The 25,362-nt window shown below is 37.7% G+C and overlaps 1 protein-coding gene across 2 annotated transcripts in view; it reads left to right on the top strand.

Moving 5' to 3' along the window:
* LOC148951487 (bumetanide-sensitive sodium-(potassium)-chloride cotransporter-like) overlaps window positions 1-25,362 on the top strand; it is a 199,734-nt gene that overhangs the window by 33,890 nt on the left and 140,482 nt on the right. For both annotated transcript variants that reach the window (XM_089090907.1, XM_089090906.1), the window contains one exon: window positions 7,330-7,614. In XM_089090907.1, coding sequence (XP_088947033.1) covers window positions 7,330-7,614 — 285 coding nt within the window. The remainder of the gene's footprint in view (window positions 1-7,329; window positions 7,615-25,362) is intronic.

Here is a 25,362-nt window from a genome sequence, read left to right as displayed (position 1 = left end):
CAGAAAAAACAAAACAAACCCGTTAGACAGTCCTAGATGAGAAAAAAGAAAGAAAAAAACAACACTAATCCCTATAAAGGCTGCATGACCTTTAAAGGAGGGAGAAGGCATATGTGTTATTTAACCACTAGCTCAAAGAAAGAAAAGAAAATGATTATATGATCACTCTGCAAAACTAAAACAAACACTGTTAGACAGTCCTAGATAAAAAAAAGAAAGAAAGCACTAATACCTTTAAAGGCTACATGACCTTTAAAGGAGGGAGAAAGGATAAGTGTCATTTAACCTCTAGCTCAAAGGAAAAACAGAAAATGATTACATGGTTACTCTGCAAAACCAAAACAAAACCTGCTAGACAGACCTAGATTAAAAAAACAAACAAAAACAAAAAGCACTAATCCCTATAAAGGCTCTATGACCTTTAAAGGAGGGAGAAGGCATACGTGTTATTTAACCACTAGCTCAAATAACGAACATAAACTCATTTCCTGATCACTATTCAAAACAAAAACAAACCCTGATCGACAGTCATCGATAAAAAAAAATAAGCACTAATCCCTATCAAGGCTCCATGATCTTTAAAGGAGGGAGAAGGGATACGTTTTATTTAACCACGAGCTCAAATAAAGAAAAGAAAATGATTACATTATCACTCTGCAAAATAAAAAAAAAACTTTTATACATTACTAGATAAAAAAAAAGAAGCAATAAACACTAAAAAGGCTCTATGACATTTAAAGTAGGGAGAAAGAATACGTGTTATTTAACCACTAGCTCAAAGAAAGAAAAGAAAATGATTACATGATCACTCTTCAAAAACAAAACAAACCCTGTTAGACATACCTAGATAAAAAAAAAGAAGCACTAATCCCTACAAAGGCTCTATGACATTTAAATGAGGGAGAAGTGATAAGTTTTATTTAACCACTCGCTCAAAGAAAGAAAATAAAATGAGTACATGATCACTATGCAAAAACAAAACATCCACGGCTAGACAGTCCCTAGATAAAAAAAAAGGAAGCACTACACAATAGCAAGTATCCATGATATTTATTGTATTGAGAAGTGATACGATATATTAAACAACTAGAAAAAATAAATAACAGAAACAGCTTAACTTATCACTCTGCAAAATAAAAAAAAACATGTTAGACAGTCCTAGATAAAAAAAAGGAGCACTAATCCCTATAAAGGCTCCATGACCTTTAAAGGAGGGAGAAGGCATACGTTTTATTTAACCACTAGCTCAAAGAAAGAAAAGAAAATTAGTACATGATCACTCTGCAAAATAAAACAAACCCTGTTAGACAGTCCTAGATAATAAAAAAAGGAGCACTAATACCTATAAAGGCTCCATGACCTTTAATGGAGGGAGAAGGCATAAGTTTTATTTAACCTCTAGCTCAAATAACGAAAATAAAATGATTACATGGTCACTCTTCAAAACAAAAAAAACCACGGTTAGACCGCCCTATATAAAAAAAAAGGAGCACTACACACTACAAAGGCTCCATGACCTTTAAAGGAGTGAGACGTGATACGTTTTATTAAACCACTAGCACAAATAAATAAAAGAAAATGATTACATGATCACTCTGCAAAATAAAACAAACCCTTTTAGACAGTCCTAGATAAAAAAAAAAGTAGCACTAATCCCTATAAAGGCTCCATGACCTTTAAAGGAGGGAGAAGGGATACGTTTTATTTAACCACTAGCACAAAGAAAGAAAATAAAATGATTACAGCATCACTATGCAAAATAAAACAAACAATTCTATAATTTCCTAGATAAAAAAAAAAGAAGCTCTAATCCATATAAAGTATCTATGACATTTAATGGAGTGATACAGGATACGTGTTATTTCACCACTAGAACCATTACAGAACAGAAAATGATTACATTATAACTCTGTAAAAACAAAACAAACACTGTTAGACATTCCTAGATAAAAAAAAAGAAGCACTAATCCCTATAAAGGCTCTATGACCTTTAAAGGAGGGAGAAGGCATACGTTTTATTTAACCACTCGCTCAAAGAAAGAAAAGAAAATTATTTCATGATCACTCTGCAAAAACAAAACAAACCCTGTTAGACAGTCCTAGATAAAAAAAAAAAGAATCACTAATCCATATCAAGGCTCTATGATCTTTAAAGGAGGGAGAAGTGATAAGTGTTATTTAACCACTAGCTCAAATGAAGAACATAAACTGATTTTATGGTTACACTGCAAAACTAAAACACACCCGGTTAGACAGTCAAAGAATAAAAAAAAGAAGCACTAATCACTACAAAGGCTCTATGACCTTTAAAGGAGGGAGAAGGGATATGTGTTATTTAACCTCTAGCTCAAAGAAAGAAAAGAAAATGATTACATGATCACTCTGCAAAACCAAAAAAAACCCTTATATACATACCTAGATAAAAAAAAAAAGAAGCAATAATCCCTATAAAGGCTCTATGAACTTTAAAGGAGGTATAAGTCATAATTTTTATTTAAACACTATCTCAATGAAAGAAAATAAAATGATTACATGATCACACTGCAAAACCAAAAAAAACAATGTTATACATACCTAGATAAAAAAAAAGAAGCACAAAACCCAATCAAGGCTCTATGATATTAAATGTAGGGAGATGGGATACTTTGTCTTTAACCCCGAGATCACATAAAGAAAAGAAAATGATTTAATGATCACTCTGAAAAAAAAAAAAAACCCTGTTAGACAGTACTAGATAAAAAAAAAAGAAGCACTAATCCCTATAAAGGCTCTATGACCTTTAAAGGACAGAGAAGGCATATGTGTTACTTAACCACTAGCTCAAAGAAAGAACAGAAAATGATTACATGATCACTCTGCAAAAACAAAACAAACCCTGTTAGACAGTCCTAGATAAAAAAAAGAAGCACTAATCCCTATAAAGGCTCCAAGACAAAACAAACACTACTTGACCGTCCTATATAGGCTCCATGACCTTTAAAGGAGGGAGAAGAAATACGTGTTATTTAACCAATAGCTCAAAGAAAGAAAAGGAAATGATTACTTGATCACTCTGAAAAAACAAAACAAACACTGTTAGAAAGTCCTAGATAAAAAAAAAGAACCACTAATCAATATAAAGGCTCTATGACCTGTAAAGGAGGGAGAAGGCATACGTTTTATTTAACCAATAGCACAAATTAAGAAAAGAAAATTATTACATTATCACTCTGCAAAAACAAAACAAACCCTGATAGACAGTCAAAAAAAAACAAACAAACAATAATCCCTATAAAGGCTCCATGACCTTTAAGGGAGGGAGAAGGCATACTTTTTATTTAACCACTAGCTCAAATGAATTAAAGAAAATGATTACTTGATCACTCTGAAAAAACAAAACAAACCCTGTTAGACAGTCCTATATAAAAAAGAAAAGTAAAAAAAAGCAATAATCCCTATAAAGGCTCCATGACCTTTAAAGGAGGGAGAAGGCATACGTGTTATTTAACCACTAGCAAAAAGGAAGAAAATAAAATTATTACATTATCACTCTCAAAAAAAAAAACAACCACTGTTAGACAGTCCAAAAAAAAAAAAAAAGCACTAATCCCTATAAAGGCTCCATGACCTTTAAAGGAGGGAGAAGGAATATGTGTTATTTAACCACTAGCTCAAAGAAAGTAAAGAAAATGATTATATGATCACTCTGCAAAAATAAAACAAACACTGCAAGACACTCCTAGATAAAAAAAAAGCACTAATCCCTATAAAGGCTCTATGACCTTTAAAGGAGGGAGAAGGCATACGTTTTATTTAACCACTAGCTCAAAGAAAGAAAAGAAAATGATTACATGATCACTCTGCAAAAACAAAACAAACACTGTTAGACAGTCCTAGATAAAAAAAAAGAAGCACTAATCCCTATAAAGGCTCCATGACCTTTAAAGGAGGGAGAAGGCATACGTTTTATTTAACCACTAGCTCAAAGGAAGAAAAGAAAATGATTACATGATCACTCTGAAAAAACAAAACAAACACTGTTAGACATTCCAAGATAAAAAAGACAAAAAAAAGAATAATCACTATAAAGGCTGCAAGACCTCTAAAGGAGGGAGAAGGCATACGTTTTATTTAACCACTAGCTCAAAGAAAGAAAAGAAAATGATTACATGATCACTCTGCAAAAACAAAACAAACTCTGTTAGACAGTCCTAGATAAAAAAAAAATAAGCACTAATCCCTATCAAGGCTCCATGATCTTTAAAGGTGGGATAAGGCATACGTTTTATTTAACCACTAGCACAAAGAAAGAAAAGAAAATGATTACATGGTCACTCTGCAAAAAAAACAAAAAAAAAAAAAAACATTGCTAGACAGTCCTAGACAAAAATCAAATTTTTTTTTAAAGAGGTCAACGAATGACATCTTTAACTTGTATTGTCTCGCCATTTCTTTTTATGAATTAATTCACATTAGACTCTGGATGGCTCGTATATTTTTGTATATTCGAAGTACTATGAGATGCAACTGGATCATCCCCAAAAAATTTCGGAGCTCTTGGCATTGACTGATATGTGCAAAACATGGCAAGTATATTTGGAAAAGCGGTTTGACACAGAATAAATGCTTCGCCGCAGACTATGTTTGACTTTTACAAAGTATTTAACCTATAAATAGCATAATTATGCGCATATATACACAAATTTACATTACTTTGTTTAAATACAGCGACAGTGCGAAAGGTTCTCGATAGTATTTACAGGATCGTAATGAAAACTACCTGTCCTGCTATAGCTTATGTCAATTATTAATTTTGTTCTAGCGAATCAATTAGGAAGAGTCGTTAAATCTCAAAGAGCAGCTGCATTCCAACGAGGGGAATACAATATTGCCGGTTTTTTTCTAAAAGAAATACCAAATGTGATCAGAGTTCCTGCTGCGGGTGATATACCTGTAAATCTAGTGACTTTAATCTCCCAATGTGATTTTTGAGCGATTAAACTTGGGAACCAAAAAATATTTATTTTTGCGCATTCCTTTGGACTTGAAGCCGTTTATTTTTCTTAGACTCTTACACATGAAGTAAGTTACTCCCATTTCTTGCGTGTAAAATGACTATGCTGACTTCGCGTAAGATATCTTCTTGAAAGATAGTGATGATACAACCACAAGTCTTGTGGTTTTTTAAGCCCTGTGGCAACCATTGATATAACCATTTAAAACCCTTTTGCCAATTCATCTAGTAGTTTCAAGCTGCTAGTAATATTGATATCTGATATACCTGTTTCTTTTATCAGAAGACCATTTTTTAATGAAGAACCAGGCAGAGCTAGCTATACAACCAAGCGGAACATAACATTGATTGGTCGTAATTTACAACGTTTTTTCCCACTCCCGTGCTTGTCATAATACTCTCATAAATGCATAATGTCATGCCAAAAACCAAAGAATTTGAATACCATTGCATATGTATGTTACCGTGAAAGACAGAAATCTGGTGAATGCCGACATTCACAGGTGAAAGTCCGAAATAAGGATATTTAACAAACATTTCGGACATTCATATAGCGACTCTGTGTTTGTTGACCAGTCAGCTTTATATATATATATATATATATATATATATATATATATATATATATATATATATATATATATATATACTACCACATGTTTCTTGAGCCTTGTTGGAATGTGTGCCTTTGTCCAAACTGCAAGGACGTCATTGGCTGTGGAATGTGCTGCTTCACAGACTGTCTTGTTCGCCACTTGCTTGTAGTGATAGAATAGCGTCATGACCTCCTTCTTCGACGGTAGTTTTGTTGAAATCAGAGTGTCTGACAATTGCCCGATGAGCCATATGTCTGTTTCACTTCTTGTAGTTGGTTTTAATATTGCATCAGTACTGTCACTTGTACAAATCATGCAGTCCATGCTGTGACTCATTGCTGTGTTAGTGTCAGTGTGTCTGAACAAAGTATCAGATTAATAAGGTTACCTGTATCAGTGTGAAGCATAATTAATATATTGTAGTTCATAAAACTAATAAAAGCTTGAAATTTGCATTTTCACTCACATTACATACAACAAAAATGACGTCTTGTGTTGAAATGCATTGTGGGAAGCCTACAGATAAATAAGTAAATAAGTCCAGCAGTTCATAAAGCTACCTTACTGTCCTATAGTGTAGTGTTGACTGTTGAAATGTTGAAAACTGCGCAAGACATGCAGCTTTGAGCAATGAGCATGCAGTAAACAAAAATTTTAACCTCTGGTAGGGACCTCTTAATGTCAATATATTTGGCTCTTTTTTGGGATTCTGTGGTATTTTAACAATAGAAACAAGATTAGGGGGTGCCTGCTGAAGAAATCCTACTTTGAAAAATAAGGACCACCCTAATATATATATATATATATATATATATATATATATATATATATATATATATATATATATATATATATATATATATATATATATATATATATATATATATATATATATATATATATATATATATATATATGTATATGATGGTTTGAATTCACCCCCCCCCCGCTCCCAAATTTTTGTCCGAATCGTAAAAAAGTATAAAAATGCATATAAACGAATTTGGATGCGTTTTTTAAAGTTTTTGTGATACCCCCCCCCCTCCTGAAAAAAATCCCGAATAGAAATGTTCTTGCCTTTTAACCATTGGTTAACACACATATTGGGTCCAATCTCATTGTCTATATCATTACTTCCCATGATGTTACTTTTTGTTGGAATGAATTCTTTTGTTCATAGGTTTGTCCTGAGTATTTGTTGAATTTCTTATCAACCTAAGTGCCTATTCTGTTTGTAACCAAACGGAAGAAAAGGCTTCAAAATTACTTTACAACTTCCTTAGAAAATACCATACATTCACATGGGGAAAGGCGTATTCCCGTTTGATTGGTCAGAAGCACTCACCCCCTCTAAAAAAATTGAAAAGTTAGCTTAAAAATATTTTATTGTTATAAATCCCTAAAAGAATTGTCTCAGCTTCCCCTCCAAGGGATGAAATCTTATACAATTATAACTAAGACCATATGTACACAGAAGCTGAGAGAATAGGTGGTGAATAGCCGCCTAAAACAGCCAGTAGGCTACCCTCCCTTAGGAAAAATTAAAGAATATGTTTTATTTCAAGTCTAACATCTCCCCCCCCCACCTTCCACTGAAACGAATATCCTGGTTCGTTCCAAAGGTTTAAATTCTGTGGATCTGTTTCTGCCATTTTTGTTTAAATTCCATTGGTATTTATATCTCTCAAGTGTGTGTTATACATTTGCAATAAATATATAAGTATTTTATGGAAATTTCAGGGTGGCAAACATGACCACGATGTCGAGCTGGGTAAGATCCGAGTTAGTGATACATTGCCGAATGACTCGGAACGAGCTGAATCCCCTGCAGCCCTGTTGACACATCATAATCCTTACTGCAACACCGTTCAAGGAGTTGGCACCATGCACCAGAAATCTTGGAGACATTTCACCAGAGAAGCACTGCCAAATATTGATAACTATCGCAACCTTTTTTCTCTTAGAGTCGGGCAGAGGCCGACTTTAGATGAGCTTCATAATCCGTCATTAGGCAACCGAAGACAGGTATCAATTTTAAGTTCCCTCCTTCCCTCTCCCATTCTTTCTTTACCTCTCTCATCCTGTCTCATATCTCTCGTAAACTGCATAATGCAAACCATTTAAGCAAATCCTTGGAGAGTTAGGCTACGGGAAATAATGTTTTTATGAATGACGTTTTAACTCTTAGGGAACTAACACCCCTTCCACGCCCACCATTTCCCCAAACTTATCCAATCAAAATTTTGAGAAAGCCATTTTGTTCAACATAGTTGAAAGATCTGGAAATTATATATTTGAGGAGGACACTCCCACCACAGCCCTCGGGGCAAGCGTTGTAAGTTATGCCCTGCGGTCATGTAAGCTTTTCATAGAAAGTGTTGTCGTAGAAACTTCGAAAAGGGCTCATTCAATTGGAAATTCAAAGGGCTGGTGCCCTTTTTAAAAGTCAAAAGTGACATGAGGGCAACTAACCCCCCTCTCACGCCCACCATTAAACAAAACACATCCAATCAAAATTTTGAGATAGACATTTTGAAAGTTCTGGAAATTAGGTCTTTGAGGATGACAACCCCCCCCCAGCCCTCAGGGGAAGGGGTGTAAGTTATGCCTTGGGGGCATATAAGGTTTTTATAGAAAGGATTCTCGTAGAGACTTCAAAAAGGGCTCATTCGATTGGAAATTGAAAGGGCTAGTGCCCTTTATAATAGCAGAAAGTGATTGCAAGGTAACTAACCCCCCTTTCACGCCCACAATTTCCCCAAACACATCCAATCAAAATTTTGAGATAGCCATTGTGTTCAACGTAGTTTAAAGTTCTGGAAATCAGGTCTTTGATGATGACAACCGCCCACAACCCTCAGGGCAAAGGTTTTAAATTATGCCCTGGGGGCATGTAAGGTTCTTATAGAAAGTGTTGTCGTAGAAACTTCAAAAAGGGCTCATTCGACTGGAAATTGAAAGGGCTATTGCCCTTTTATAGTCGAAAGTGATTGGAGGGCAGCTAACCCCCCTCTCATGCCCATTATTTCCCCCAAACACATCCAGTCAAAATATTGAGATAGCCATTTTGTTCAACGTAGTTGAAAGTTCTGGAAATTATGTATTTGAGGATAACTCCCCCCCCTCCCTACAGCCGTCAGGACAAGGGTTGTAAGTTATACCTTGGGGGCATATAAAGTTTTTATGGAAAGGGTTGTCGTGGAAACTTCAAAAAGGGCTCATTCGATTGGAAATTGAAAGAGCTAGTGCTCTTTGTAATAGTAGAAATTGATTGGAGGGCAACTAACTCCCCTCTTACGCCCACCATTTCCCCAAACACATCCAATAAAAATTTTGAGATAGCTATTTTTTTCAACGTAGTTGAAAGTTCTGAAAATTAGGTCTTTCAGAACGACACTCCCCCCCCAAGTCTCTCAGGGTAAATGTTGTAAATTATGCCCTGTGGATGTAAAAGGTTTTTATAGAAAGCGTCGCCTTAGAAACGTCAAAATGGGCTCATTCGGTTGGAAATTGAACGAACTAGTGCCCTTTTTAATAGTCGAAAGCGATTGAAGGTCAACTAACCCCCATCTCACGCCTACCATTTCCCCCAACACATTCAATCAAAATTTTTAATAGCAATTTTGTTCTACGTAGTTTAAAGTTCTGGAAATTAGGTCTTTGGGGATGACACCCCCCCCCCACACAAGCCTCAGGACAAGGGTTGTAAGCTATGCCCTGGGGGCATATGAGGTTCTTATATAATTTTTTGTCGTAGAAACTTTAAAAAGGGCTTATTCGATTGGGAATTGAAAGGGCTAGTGCTCTTTTTAATAATCGAAAGTGATTGGAGGGCAACTAACAACCCTCTCACCCCCACTATTTCCCTGAACACATTCAATCAAAATTTCGAGATAGCCATTTTGTTCAAAGTAGTTTAAAGGTCCGGAAATTATGTATTTGAGGATGACAAACCTCCCACAGCCCCCAGGGCAAAATTTATAAGTTATGCCCTGGGGGCACATAAGTTTTTTTTTTACAGAAAATGTTGTCGCACAAACTTCAAAAAGGGCTCATGCAATTGTGAATTAAGAGGGCTAGTGCCCTTACTAATAGTCAAAAGCGATTGGAGGGCGTATGCCCCCCCCCACGCCCCTCATTTCCCCAAAAACTTCCAATCAACATTTTGGTATAGCCATTTTGTTGATTCAGTGTGACACCCCCCCCCCCCCAGCCCGCAGGGCTAAGGGTGTAAGTTATGCCCTGGGGGCATATAAGGTTCTTATAGAAAGCGTTGTCGTAAAAAATTAAAAAAGGGCTCATTCGATTGGAAATTGAGAGAGTTATTGCCCTTTTTAATAGTCGAAATTAATCGGGGGGGGGGGAGAATCCCCCCCCCCCCAAACACCCATCATTACCCCAAACATTTACGATAAAAATTTTGATTTGACCATTGTCTTCAAGTTAGTTGATAGGTATGGGAATTATGTTTTTGAGGATGATAACCCTCCAACCAAAGCCGACAGGACAAGGGTTGTAAGTTTTGCCCTTGGGGCATATAATGTTTTCATTGAAAGTTTTGTCGTAGAAGCTTCAAAAAGGGCTCATTCGTTTGGAAATTGAGAGGACTCGCGCCTTTCTTATTAGTCGAAAGTGATGAGAGGGCAAATGCCCCCCCCCCCCACGCCCATCATTTCCCTAAATGCTTACAACCTAAATTTTGAGATAAACATTTTGTTCAACGTAATTGAAAGGTCTGGAAATTATGTCTTTGAGGATAATAAATCCTCCTATCCCTCAGGGCAAGGGTTGTAAGTTAGCCCTGAGGGTATATAAGGTTTTTGTAGAAAGCAGGGTCATATAAACTTCGGAGGGGCCTCATTGGATTGGTAATCAGACGCTCTAGTACTCTTTTTAAGAGTGAAAGTGATCGTAGGGTAGCTACCCCCACCCCACACAGCACATACACACACACGTCTTATTGTCCCGAAATGCATTTAATAGAAATTTTGAGATAGCCATTTTATTCAAAATAGTCTAAATATCATGTAACAGTCTAACGACTATGTCAATGTAAAAACAAACAGAAATTAATTAAAAAAAACATTTTCCACAAAATTAGTTTTTTCAAAAAAAAGTAAAGAACTCCATTAAACCAAAATGAACAAAAATAGAATCAAATAATCTACCAAGCATACGACTACCACAAATCAGTATTAATAAATAAATGAAACCCCAAAACAAACAACAATTAAAATAAATAACAGAGTCAAACTCAAAACGAGCAAAAATTAATATGAGTAGGGTTCTAAAACCCCATGCTTTCTAAAAGCCAGAATATAATTTGTACTTTACTGAAAAAAATTCTTCTAAATGTTTTAATTGCTATAACTTTAAGAAATCCAAAAATTAATTACGATTTTAAGGAATAAATATCAGCATATGTATATTAAACTGACATTGCACATTTTTTCAGTAAATCCATTTGAATTTTTTTCAGTAAAGTACAAATTATATGCAGCGAAAACCTGTTTTTCATTAAGAATTTTTGAGATATCGATGCGGTCTTTCTCGTGTGTTTACCGGATTCTTAACAAGTACAATGTTTTATATACAATTTTATCACTTTATGAGTAGGACAGAATTTGTTTTTTTTGGGGGGGGGGGGGGTCAAACCCATAATCCCCACTCCTCCGGATACGGCCTTGTGCATGTCTCTAACAAGTTTGTTCTTAGGCCAACAGTGGACAGTATATCTCCCTTCTTACATTTGGAAAAGTTGTACTTAGACTAAGCATCTGAAACGGTGTTTTAGTTTTAACTCAGCTCTTTACCTTCATGCCACAGCATTTTTTTTAAATAGTATGTATCACTGATTCGTGTTTAGTATCACTGACATATTTTGCTTTGTCTTTTCTTTGTAATAAAAAAACAATTACTTCCGCTATAAGCTCGTAAAAAAGTGAAAGCTGCTTAAGATCAACGACCGCTCGTAATTGTTCCATTGATGGAAACGCTGGGAAATTGAGTTCTCGAACTGGAGTGGCTGGAATCGAGAATTTTGATGTAAGCTGGAGTCTTTCACCTGTAGTTGTATCTGCTCTTATGTTTTTGTGAGTTTTTGCGACGTAAGCAATCTCAAGACTAGTCGCGTACGCACACATCTATTTTATGGAAGGAGGGGGTGGCGGGGTAAATAAAGAAAATCACTAAAAATTGCCAAAATGTTGCAAGAGTAAAAATCTTGGGAAATATTTTTAAAGTTTCAAGATTTTGAGGGGCGGGAAAGGCCTCATGGTCTCTCCCCTGTGTTCAAACCTTTCCATACCTAAAATTTAATTCATGCGCGAAGCAGTGTATACCCATTTGGAGGGGGTTGTCGTCAGCGGAAAGGCCCTTTAGCCGTGCTTTAGGCCCTTTAGCGTGGACTCGGTCTTGGATTTCAAAGTTCAAAATTGTTGAGCTTTTGACCAATCAAGTTCAAGATTCTGACAAATCCGATTCAAGATTCAAAGAGTTTGAGACTTGGTCCAATAATGAGCCCAGCGTCTGAACGCTTACTTTAACTCAAAAATTACCCAACTGAATTGAATTACCCAACTGAGTTGCTCATTTGATTGCGCCAGATACATATGAAATGGAACGTTTTATGTCATTCAAGGGCCGTCTCCCTGTAGGCTACAGCGGATACGCCCTTCCTTTTTAAGCATGTCGATTTGTGGGATTGCAGACAAACAGTCTGTCATTTATATTATTGACCCTTGACTTCACGGGGGACATAGTGATAGATCTGGGATATTGTTTTCATGTTAGGTAGAAACAAGTAGCATCCATCAACCATAATAGTAGAGATGCCATAATATCTCCTACTGGGGCTCCTTATATGGGCATAGAACCACGTGGTTTATGGACTTTGTCAGTGAGAATTTGAAAAACAGGAATTTTGTCACATTTATGGATGGTTTTATGGATTTTGTCAGTGAGAATGAAAAAACAGGAAGTTTGTCACATTTTTGTATGTTTTTATGGTTTTTGTCGGTGAGAATTTGAAAAAACAGGAACTTTCTCACTGAGAAAACCATAAACCACGTGATGCTGTCACGAGTCAGAACACCTGTGCTGTCGACCTCAGTTCACCTATCGTGAATCAATAATTCCCCTTAGAAACAACTAATTAATTTTCCCTTTCTTGACAGATCAATCAATCAATGACATCATCTGTCAGACTTTAAAAATTTTCGCCTAGAAACATTTCTCCAGGAATAGATCCAAAATCATTAATGTCTTTGCCTCGGGAACAGTTCTACTGGTCGAACTCCAAAGGATATTAATAACCAAATGCCATGGAAACAATTAGGCAAGAAACATCTTAGCGATGAATTGTTTTATCGCGCGAGAAGTCTTCATATTAATTTGAAATTTGTTAGCACAGAGATGCTAATAACAAAGGAACACGTTGAATTTGCTTTTAGGGATTATTTGGGCGAAACCGTTTTAGACAGGTTATGGAACTTTTTTAGCGAAACAGATAGAGACATTTTAAAAGAAGATTTTTGAAGAGATTTTAGAAGAGAATTTAAAGGTGAAACTCTGTGGTCGTTATAATACACAAGTTTCATTTGAACAGTGTTGTGAGGTCCTCTAACCCAACCCCAAAGGGTTCCAATCCTCCTACCCCAACCCCGAAAGCAAAGGTATTCAACTGTCCAGTTGTATCGAGAAGTAAAAATTGAGACAGCCAAACAAAAGATCAAGGAGCGTTATCAAAATGATAAGCTTTATAGAGAAGCAACAATTGAGCAGGCTAGACAAAAGAGCAAGGAACGGTATGATAATGATGAAGATTACCGAAAAAACATAAGAAAAAAGTTGCTACCAGAATAATGGGTAGATACTGGGGTGACAAAAGCTATAATGAAAAAATTAAATTCTCTGCGAGGTTGTACCGAAGAACGCATAAGGACAAAGGGAAAAATTACATTCAGAAATACAAACCCCAAAGGGTTCCAATCCCCCTACCCCAACCCCGAAGGAAGCCCCCGCTACTCAAAGGTCCCCCAAGCTCCCAAAGGGCCCCCGGATCCCCAAACGCCCTCCCCGGGCCCCCAAAGGTCCTCCTCCGGTCCTCAAAGGTCCCCCAGGCTCCTAAAGGGTCCCCGGACCCCCAAAGGCCCTCCCCGGGCCCCCAAAGGCCCTCCCCCAGCCCCCAAAGGTCCCCCAAGCTCCCAAAGGGCCACCGGCGCCCCCACCGGCCCACCCAGCCCACTACCGGCCATCCCCAGGCCCCACACCGGTACATCGAGCTCCCCAAGGACCAACGGGGTCCCAATTGCCATCAATCAATTCCCGAAGGTCCCCCTGGCCCCCAACTGCCCCCCCGGACCCCCAAAGATCTTACCTGTGCCCCAAACGCCCCCCCTGTGCCCCAAAGGCCCCCCCCCCGCCCCCCAAGGTCCCCCGGACCCGAGAAGCGCCGCCGGGATGCGCCGGGGGCCCGGAAAGCACCGCAGGATGTGCCGCAGGGATGCGCCGTGGGTCAGGAAAGCGCCGCAGGGGATGCGCCACAGGGAAGCGCCGCAAAAAAAAAGTAAACTCAAAAGTAAAAATTTCAAAATGTTATCCCCCACACGCCCTCCTCGAACCCCCCCAGGCCCTCCCCTGGTCCACAACGGTCCCCCGGGCTCGTAAAGGGCCAACCGGCCTCCAAGGGGCCCCCCGACCCCCCAACGTCCACCCCCCGTCCCCACACGGCCAACAGGGCGTCCAAAGGCCCACCCCCCGTCCCCCAAGGCCCCCAGGGCTCCCCAAAGACCACTCAATCCGCCAGGGCCCCCGGATCCCCAAACGCCCTCCCTGGGCCCCAAAGGTCCTCCCCCGATCCCCATGCATGCACAAACAAACTTACACACACAAAAACTTACACACACACACACAAAAACTTACACACACACACAAACACTTACACACACACACACAAAAACTTACACACACACGCAAAAACTTACAAACACACACACAAAAACTTACACACACACACACACACAAAAACTAACACATGCACACGAAAACTTAAATGCAGACAAAAACTTTCATTCACACAAAAAATTACACAAACAAACAAAAACAAAAATAAAAAACACACACACACAATAAAAATAACACACACACGCAAAAACTTACACACACAAAAAAAAATACACACACACACACACACACACAAACAAATACGCATGAACACAAAAAAAAACTCACACACACACACACACAAAAAAAAACACACACACACACACACACACACACACAAAACTCACACACACACACACAAGAAAACAAACACACAAAAGCAAAAAAAAACACACACAAAAAATAAGACACCCAAACACACACACACACAAACTTATACAAACAAACAAAAAAACAAAAAAAAAACACAAACAAAAAAATACACACACACACACACACACACACACAAAAATACACACACACACACAAAAAACATACAACCACAAACATAAGATTTGAAAAACTCAAACTTAAACACAACCACCCACAAAAACTTACACCAAAACAAAAAAAAAAATGCACACACACAAATAAAAGCACACAAACAAATACAAAAACACGAAAACAAAGACACACACGTACACAAACTTACATAAACACACAAAAACTTACACAAACACACACATGAAAACTTTCACGCACACACAAAAACTTACACACACACATACCAAAACTTACACACACACACACAAAAACTTACACACACACACACACACACACAAAAACTTACACAAGCACACGAAAACTTACATGCACACAAAAACTTACATGCACACAAAAACTTACACACACACACACACAAAACTTACACACACACACACACGAAAACTCACACACACACACGCCAAAACTTACACACACACACACACAAAAACTTACACATGAACACAAGAAAAAACTCACACACACACGCACAAAAACTTGCACACACACACACACACACAAACTTACACACACACAAACGAATACTTACACACATACAAAAACTCACACACACAAAAAACCTTACACACACACACACACACAAAAAACTTACACATGCACAATAAAACTTAAATTCAAAAAAAAATTTACATGCACACAAAAACTTACACACACACACACACACACACACACAAAACATACACACACACACACACGAAAACACACACACACACCCAAAAACATACACACACACAAAACATACACACACACACACACACACACAAACACAAAAACTAACACAACAACACAAAAAACCTCACACACACAATCACAAAATCCTACACACACACACACTCAAAAAACTTAAACACACACACACACGAAAACATACACACACACTACAAAACATAAACACAAAAAAACTAAAACAAGCACACGAAAAATTACACACAAACACACGAAAAAATAAACACACACGCAAAAAATTACACACACACACAAACACTTACACACACACACACACACACACGAACAAACAAACACATTCACACGAAAACATACAAGCACACAAAAACTTACATGCACACAAAAAATAAAACACAAACAAACACACAAAAAATACACACACACACACACACGAAAACTCACACACACACACACTCCAAAACTTACACACACACAAAAACTAACACACACACACACACATACACAAAAAAAAACACATCAACAAAAGACAAAATAAAACAAACATTCACAAAAAATTACACACACACACACACACACACACATAACATACACACACACACACGAAAACTTACACACACATACAAAAAATTACACACAAAGAAACATACACACACACACACATAAACAAACACAAACAATTAAAAAAAAAAACAAACAAAACTAAAACACACAAAAAAAAACAAACACACACACAAACACACACAAAATAAAACAAACACAAAAAAAACTTAAATACACACTCAATATCATAGACACACAAAAACTTACACACACACAAAGACTAACAAAAACACTCAAAATCTTAAATGCACACAAAAACTTACATGCACTCAAAAACTTACAAACACACAAAAACTTACACACACGCACAAAAACTTACACACACACACACAAAAACTCACACACACACACAAAAACTTGCTCACACATGCAAACAATAACAATCAAAAAAAAACATAAATGCACACAAAAACTAACACAAAAACAAACACTAACACACACTCACACAAACTTACACACACACACAAAAACTTACACACACACACACGAAAACTAACACACACACACGCAAAAACTTACACACACACTCACAGACACAAGCACACACACACGCACATACACAAAAACTAACACAATCACACGAAAACATAAAAGCACACAAAAACATATACACACACATACGAAAACATACACACACACTTCAAAACTTACACACACAAAAGATTATACACACAAAAACTTACACACACACACACAAAAAATTAAACACACACTCAAAAACTAACACACACACACACAAAAACTTACACACACGCTCTAAAACTAAAACTCACACACAAAAACTTACACACACACACACAATAACTAACACACACGCACAAAAACTTACACACATACACACACACACACACACAAAAACTTGCACACACAAAAAAACTTTCACACACACACACACACACACACACTTACACATGCACACGAACACTAACATTCACACCAAAACTTACACACACACACACACGAACACTAATACACATACATTACAATACTTACAAACAAAAAATAATATACACACAAAAAATTACACACACACACACACACACACACAAACATACACACACACGCCCAAAATAAAAAGCAAAAAAAAAATTACAAGAACAAACAAAATTACACCCACAAAAACTTACACACACACACACACACACACTTACACACACACACACACACACGAAAACAAAATCTAAGTGTTAGAGTGATAATATTTTTAATGGCTTGTTAGCTCAGTTGGTTAGAGCGTCATGCTAATAACGCGAAGGTCGAGGGTTCGATCCCCTCACGAGCCATAGTTTTGACCTTCGTATGGTAACTCCATAAGTTATTTTTGGTTAATTTAGACGAGGTTCTGAATTTTCTTAAAGAAGAGAAAAAAGTTAGCTCAATTCTGAACTTTACCAAAGAAACTGAATTACAATATGAATAAGATCAGGAAGTGTTTACAAGTCAGGTTGACCAAGTGTTTAAGGCTGTAGACTCAATATCTGGTCCCCAGAGGGGTTCGTGGGGTCTACCCCAAATTCATGTAAAATTTTTATTATGTACTTTTTTTTCTTTAATACATTATTGTGATGTAAATAAAAAAATAATTTAAAATAATTTATTAAGAAACTCCATTGTTATTGTATTTAATAGATTAAATAAAAAAAAACTATAAAAGTTAAAAATGTTAAAAGTATCTTATTAATTTTATTATATAAGAGAAAAAAGTTAGCTCAATTCTGAACTTTACCAATGAAACTGAATTACAATATAAATAAGATCAAGAATTGTTTACAAGTCGGGTTGGCCGAGTGGTTAAGGCGCTAGACTTAGGATCTGGTCTCCATATGGGGTCGTGGGTTCGAGTCCCACACCTGACAATTTTTTTCTTATTCTAAATCTTTGGAAACGGCCTCTATTTCTGACCGTTTAAGTTTTGATGTTATTGTCGTCAGTCAAAAGCTATGACCTTGAGAAAAGAGCTTGAGAAAATTGCCTGATTATCGAAAAATGGAGAAACATCCTCCAAAAGTCAACAGAAATACACCACTGCAGTGCTCTGTCGGATATGTTGAATAAAATATGCACAGTCGACATAGCTTTATTTCATTTTTAAAGGTTAAATTAGACGAGGTTCTGAATTTTCTTAAAGAAGAGAAAAAAGTTAGCTCAATTCTGAACTTTACCAATGAAACTAAATTAAAATATGAATATGATCAAGAATTGCTTACAAATCGGGTTGGCCGAATGGTTAAGACGCTAGACTCAAGATCTGGTCCCCATGCGGGGTCATGGGTTCGAGTCCCACACCTGACAATTTTTTTCTTATTCTAAATCTTTGGAAACAGCCTTTATTTCTGACCGTTTAAGTTTTGATGTTAGTGTTATCAGTCAAAAGCTATGACCTTGAGAAAAGAGCTTGAGAAAATCGCCATGATTACCGAAAAATGGGGAAACATCCTCCAAAAGTCGACAGGAATGTCACCCTCCAGCGCATTTGTCGGATATGTTGAATAAAATATGCAAAGTCGACATACCTTTATTTCATTTTTAAGGTTAATTTAGACAAGGTTACGTGAATGAAAATGAAAAAAGCTCACACTTCAGTTCTTAATTTCTCAAAGACATAAAAAATTCAAATTTATCTTATAATTTTTACAATAAAATAAAAGGGTTCCGCTTTGCTTCTGTTTTTTTCTCAAAGAGATTAAAAATTTTAGGTTCTATTCTAATTTAAAATTAAATTTTAGCTCCTTTGTGTTACGGATTTACCCCTAAAATTTTTAAATTAGAAAATGAGGGACTCATTCTATTGTTAAAGGCATTCGTTCAAACTCGTTCATCTAACCTCCAAAACAATATGTTAGGTTAGGTATAAATAAAAGTTAATAAATAAATAGAAATATGTCTACATGTTTAAGTTAGGTTATGTTAAATTATCATGAGTGCTCATGTTAAGTTTACCTAACCTTGTCCGGCGAGTTAGGTTAGGTTAGGCTAGATTAAGTTAGGTTAAGTTAGGTTAGGTTAGCCCACGTACGCTTCACTTAGGTTAGGTTAGGTGAGAGACAGGCAAAAGTTAGGTGTATGATTAGGTTAGTTTAGATTAGATTAAGTTAGGTTAGATTAAGTTAGGTTAGGCTAGGTTAGCCTACGTACGCCCTGTCTCTCACCTAACCTAAGCTAACCTAAGTGAAGCGTACGTGGGCTAACCTAACCTAACTTAACCTAACTTAATCTAGCCTAACCTAACCTAACTCGCCGGAAAAGGTTTTTGTGTTTGTGCGTGTGCGTGTTTTTGTGCGTGTGTGTAAGTTTTTGTGTGTGTGTAAGTTTTTGTGCGTGTGTGTAAGTTTTTTTGTGTGCGTATGTTTTCGTGTGTGTGTTTATGTTTTTGTTTGTGTGTGTGTTTTTTTTTGCGTGTGTGTGTATGTTTTGTGTGTGTATCTGTGGGTGTTTGTTATTTTTTGTGTGTGTAAGTTTTTGTGTGTGTGTTTGTGTCATTTTTTGCGTGTAGGTGTAATTTTTTGTGTGTATGTGTTTGTGTGTAAGTTTTTGTGTGTGTAAGCTTTTGTGTGTGTAAGTTTTTACGTGTGCGTGTAAGTTTTCGTGTGTGTGTGTATTAGTTTTTGTGTGCATGTTATTTTCAATGTGATTTTGTAAGTTTTTGTGTGTGTGTGTGTGTGTGTGTGTAAGTTTGTGTGTGTGTGTGTAAGTGTTTGCGTGTGTGTTTAAGTTTTCGCGTGTGTGTGTGTGTAAGTTTTCGTGTTCTTGTGTATGTTTTTGTGTGTTTTTGTTTTTTTGTGTGTGTGTTTTTGTTGGTGTGTGTGTGTGTGTAAGTTTTTGTGAGTGTGTGTGTGTGTAAGTTTGTGTGCGTGTGTGTTTGAGTTTTTTTGTGTTGTTGTGTAAGTTTTTGTGTATGTATGTGTGTGTGTGTGTGTGTGTTTAAGTTTTTGTGTGTGTTTAATTGTTGGCGTGTGTGTGTGAGTTTTATTGTGTGTGTGTGTGTAAGTTTTGTGTGTGTGTGTGTGTGTGAAAGTTTTTTTGCGTGTGTGTGTGAATTTTTTTCTTGTTTTAATGTGTAAGTTTTTTTGTGTGTGTGTGTGTAAGTTTTGGCTTGTGTGTGTGTGAGTTTTCGTGTGTGTGTGTGTGTAAGTTTTGTGTGTGTGTGTGTGTGTGTTATTTTTTTTATGATTTTAAGTTTTTTTTTGCTTTTTTTTTTTGGTTTTATTGTGTATGTTTTTTTTTTTTTGTGTGTTTGTTTTTGTATTGTTGTGTTTTATTTTTTGAGTGTGTGTGTATGTTTTCTTTTTTGTGTGTTTATTGTTTGTTTGTGTGTGTGTGTGTGTGTGTGTAAGTTTTTGTGCGTGTGTGTGTGAGTTTTTTTCTTGTGTTCGTGTGTTAGTTTTTGTGTGTGTGTGTGTGTAAGTTTTGGCGTGTGTGTGTGTGAGTTTTAGTGTGTTTGTGTGTGTAAGTTTTGTGTGTGTGTGTGTGTGTGTAAGTTTTTGTGTGCATGTAAGTTTTTGTGTGCATGTAAGTTTTTGTGTTAATGTGTAAGTTTTTGTGTGTGTGTGTGTGTGTGTGTGTAAGTTTTTTTGTGTGTGTGTGTAATTTTGGTGAGGTTTGTGTTTTTATGTTTTGGGGTGTGCGTTTAATTTTTCTTGTGTGTGTGTGTGTGTAATTTTGTTTGGGTTGGTGTGGTTGTTTGTGAGTGTTTGAAAGTTTTTGTGTGTGTGTAATTTTAATTTTTAATGTAATTGAGTTTTTTCAAGTTATATATTTAGTTTTGTTCTAATTTTTTGTGTTTGTGTGTGTGATATTTTGTGTGTTTCTATTATTTTTTGTGTGTATGTAAGTTTTTGTGTGTGTGTCTGTAAGTTTGAGTGTGTGTTTGTGTGTTTGTGTTATTTTTTTTGTGTGTTAGTTTTTTGTGTGTGTGTGTGTGTATTAGTTTGTGTGTGTGTGTGTGTGTGTGTGTGTGTTTGTTTTTGTGTGTGTTAGTTTTGTCGTGTGTGTGTCAGTTTTTGTGTGTGTGTGTGTATTTTTTGTGTGTGTGTTTGTGTGTGTGTGTGTAAGTTTTTGTGTGTGTGTGTGTGTGAGTTTTTTTTTGTGTTCTTGTGTTTGTTTTTTTTTATGTGTTTGTGTGTGTGTGTTATTTTTTGTGTGTGTTTTTTTTTTTGGGTGTGTGTGTTATTTTTCGTTTGTGTTTGTGTGTGTGTTAGTTGTGTGTGTGTGTGTGTGTGTAAGTTTTTGTGTGTATGTAAGTTTTTGTGTGCATGTAAGTTTTTGTGTGCATGTGTCTGTTTTTGTGTGTGTGTGTGTGTGTAAGTTTTTTTTTGTGTGTGTGTAATTTTTTGTGTGTTTGTGTTAGTTTTCTTGTGTTTGTGTGTATTTTTTGGTGTGTGTGTGTATTTTTTTTTGTGTGTGTGTGTAAGTTTTTGTGTGTGTAAGTTTTTGTGTGCATGTATGGGGATCGGGGGAGGACCTTTGGGGCCCAGAGAGGGCGTTTGGGGATCCGGGGGCCCTTGCGGATTGAGTGGTCTTTTGGGAGCCCTGGGGGCCTTGGGGGACGGGGGGTGGGCCTTTGGAAGCCCTGTTGGCCGTTGGGGGACGGGGGGAGAACCTTTGGGGGTCCGGGGGACCCTGGGAGGCCGGTTGGCCCTTTACGAGCCCGGGGGACCTTTGAGGCCCAGGGGAGGGCCGGTGGGGGTTCGAAGAGGGCGTGTGGGGGATAACATTTTGAAATTTTTACTTTTTAGTTTACTTTTTTTTTTGCGGCGCATCCCTGCGGCGCATCCCCTGCGGCGCTTTCCTGACCCGTGGCGCATCCCTGCGGCGCATCCTGCGGCGCTTTCCGGGCCCACGGTGCATCCCGGCGGCGCTTCTCTGGTCCGGGGGACCTTTGGGGGCCGGGGGAGGGCCTTTGGAGCACAGGGAGGGCGTTTGGGGCACAGGGAGGGCCTTTGGGGTCCGGGGGGGCACTTGGGGACATTTGGGGACCGGTGGAGGGCCTTTGGGACCCCGTTGGTCCTTTGGGAGCTCGATGGGCCTTTGGGGGGCCCGGGGATGGCCTTTGGGGGTCTGGGTGGGCCTTTGGGGGCGCCGGTGGCCCTTTGGGAGCTTGGGGGACCTTTGGGGGCTGGGGGAGGGCCTTTGGGGGCCCGGGGAGGGCCTTTGGGGGTCTGGGGACCCTTTGGGAGCCTGGGGGACCTTTGAGTACCGGGGGAGGACCTTTGGGGGCCCGGGGAGGGCGTTTGGGGATCCGGGGGCCCTTTGGGAGCTTGGGGGACCTTTGAGTAGCGGGGGCTTCCTTTGGGGTTGGGGTAGGGGGATTGGAACCCTTTGGGGTTTGTATTTCTGAATGTTATTTTTCCCTTTGTCCTTATGCGTTCTTCGGTACAACCTCGCAGAGAATTTAATTTTTTCATTATAGCTTTTGTCACCCCAGTATCTACCCATTATTCTGGTAGCAACTTTTTTCTTATGTTTTTTTCGGTAATCTTCATCATTATCATACCGTTCCTTGCTCTTTTATCTAGCCTGCTCAATTGTTGCTTCTCTATAAAGCTTATCATTTTGATAACGCTCCTTGATCTTTTGTTTGGCTGTCTCAATTTTTACTTCTCGATACACCTGGACAGTTGAATACCTTTGCTTTCGGGGTTGGGGTAGGAGGATTGGAACCCTTTGGGGTTGGGTTAGAGGACCTCACAACACTGTTCAAATGAAACTTGTGTATTATAACGACCACAGAGTTTCACCATTAAATTCTCTTCCAAAATCTCTTCAAAAATCTTCTTTTAAAATTTCTCTATCTGTTTCGCCGAAATAGTTCCATAACCTGTCTAAAACGGTTTCGCCCAAATAATCCCTAAACGTAAATTCAGCGTGTTCCTTTTGTTATTGGCATCTCTGTGCTAACGCATTTCAAATTAATATGAAACCTTCTCGCGCGCTAAAACAATTCATCGCTAAGATGTTTCTTGCCTAATTGTTTCCCTGGCCTTGGGTTATTAATATCCTTTGGAGTTCGACCAGTAGAACTGTTCCCGAGGCAAAGACATTAATGATTTTGGATCTATTCCTGGAGAAATGTTTCTAGGCGAAAATTTTTAAAGTCTGACAGATGATGTCATTGATTGATTGATCTGTCAAGAAAGGGAAAATTAATTTGTTGTTTCTAAGGGGAATTATTGATTCACGATAGGTGAATTGAGGTCGACAGCACAGGTATTCTGACTCATGACAGCACCACGTGGTTTATGGTTTTCTCAGTGAGAAAGTTCCTGTTTTTCAAATTCTCACTGACAAAAACCATAAAAACAGACATAACTGTGACAAAATTCATGGTTTTTCAAGTGAGAAAATCCATGAAACCAACCATAAATGTGACAAAATTCATGGTTTAATGTTTTTCAAATTCTCACTGACAAAGTCCATAAACCACGTGGTTCTATGCCCATATAAGGAGCCCCAGTAGGAGATATTATGGCATCTCTACTCATAATTATCCGAAGAATCAAAGTTACTGTACTTGTCGGGGCAATTAGAATTTTGCATTTAGTATAATTATAAATCAAATTTGTTCCACAGATTTCGTGTTTACGGTTTTAGTTTGAGAATATTATTGCGCGTCATAAACTCTAGTTTGGGCTATTTCGGGTTAATTTAATATACAGTTTAAGATAATATAATTGTTAAATCCCATGGATCCTTTTATTGCGAAGCGTGGTACTGCCAGTAACACCAAGTTGGGCAATAACATTACAGAATATAGCCTAAGCCCAAATGAGTAAAAAATTGGAAATAGTTAGTTCATTAAAATAAAGAAAAAAATTGGTAAAATATGGCGAGTATGGCTAATTTGGGCTGATGATTTTTGCAATTCAGGTCAGTGTAATCCAAGAAACTTGACAACCATGGATACTAACAGAAATAAAGTGGTGGTGGAAGGAAGACAGGCACATACCCAGGATTTTTTTTGTGGTGAAGGGGAGAGGCAAAGGTACTTGTATGTTATAGCGACCACACTGTTGTTCTTGATGTGTTGAAAAATCGGTTTACAAAAAAGGAAAAACAGCAAATTGCATGAGAAACATAGTGAGCATCTTCAATTTTCTTCTGGAGGTTGGGTGGGTAGAGCTTGGGTTCCAGGATTTGAATTAGGAGACGAGCAAAAATTACTCTCTAAGCAACAGCAGTAGCAATTCTACTGAGTCAACCGTAATCTATGATATTACAGTGGTATCTTCCGCTTATTGGTTGTTCTGCGGGAAATTTTTAGCTATTAAAAGGATCGAAAAGTTTTCGAGTCGCAAGATTATTTTTCACAAGTAGTTGTAGTGGTGTTAAATGGGGGGGGCGATACGTGTGCGACTCGTGATTTTTCGTGCCCCTAGATTCTTAAAGATACCTTTTTTCGGGTTTTTTTATTATTGATAAATGCCTTTTTCGGATACTTATATTAAAAAGAAATGAAAAAAGTGACCAATTTGTCCACCTAGATTTTGAAAAATAAATTCCCTCCTCTCAAATTCCCATGAATTGATGCAACTGATCATTTCCTCTGTTTCTCTGTCATTCAGCTACTCAAAAGGCCTCATTCTAACAAACCTACAGTCAAAAAGTACTTCTGTTTATCTAATTTTGTTCATGTATTGCTATACCTCTCCCCATGGCTTGGCCAATGCTTTCTTGCTACCCTGACACTTTTAGGATCTTTCATTTAAACTAAGCAAGTCATCAGAAAGTTAATAAACTAATTAGTAATCTATGGTTTAATATGTTTTGGCTGGTTTGCTGTCAATGAATGGTGTGCTGGGTGTTCACTAAATAGGAGGTTTGGAACTTTCAAACAGTTCGTGGTAACGAACTGTAAGTAAGGAGCGACCCGGCTCAATGGTAACCGAAACTCTAGAAAACGGAATTTTGATACCAATAGATACATCAAAATAATCAAAAGTTACGCGCCTGAGAAAATTTGGCTGATTTTCGAAAAAAGGGGGAAAGACACCCTAAAAGTTA

The sequence above is a fragment of the Artemia sp. Qi Xiang Cuo genome, chromosome 6 (genome assembly GCF_049724085.1).
Source record: "Artemia sp. Qi Xiang Cuo chromosome 6, ASM4972408v1, whole genome shotgun sequence".
Taxonomy (NCBI): domain Eukaryota; kingdom Metazoa; phylum Arthropoda; class Branchiopoda; order Anostraca; family Artemiidae; genus Artemia; species Artemia sp. Qi Xiang Cuo.
Note: the sequence above shows the minus strand (reverse complement) of the source record. Positions and strands in the feature narration are given on the sequence as shown.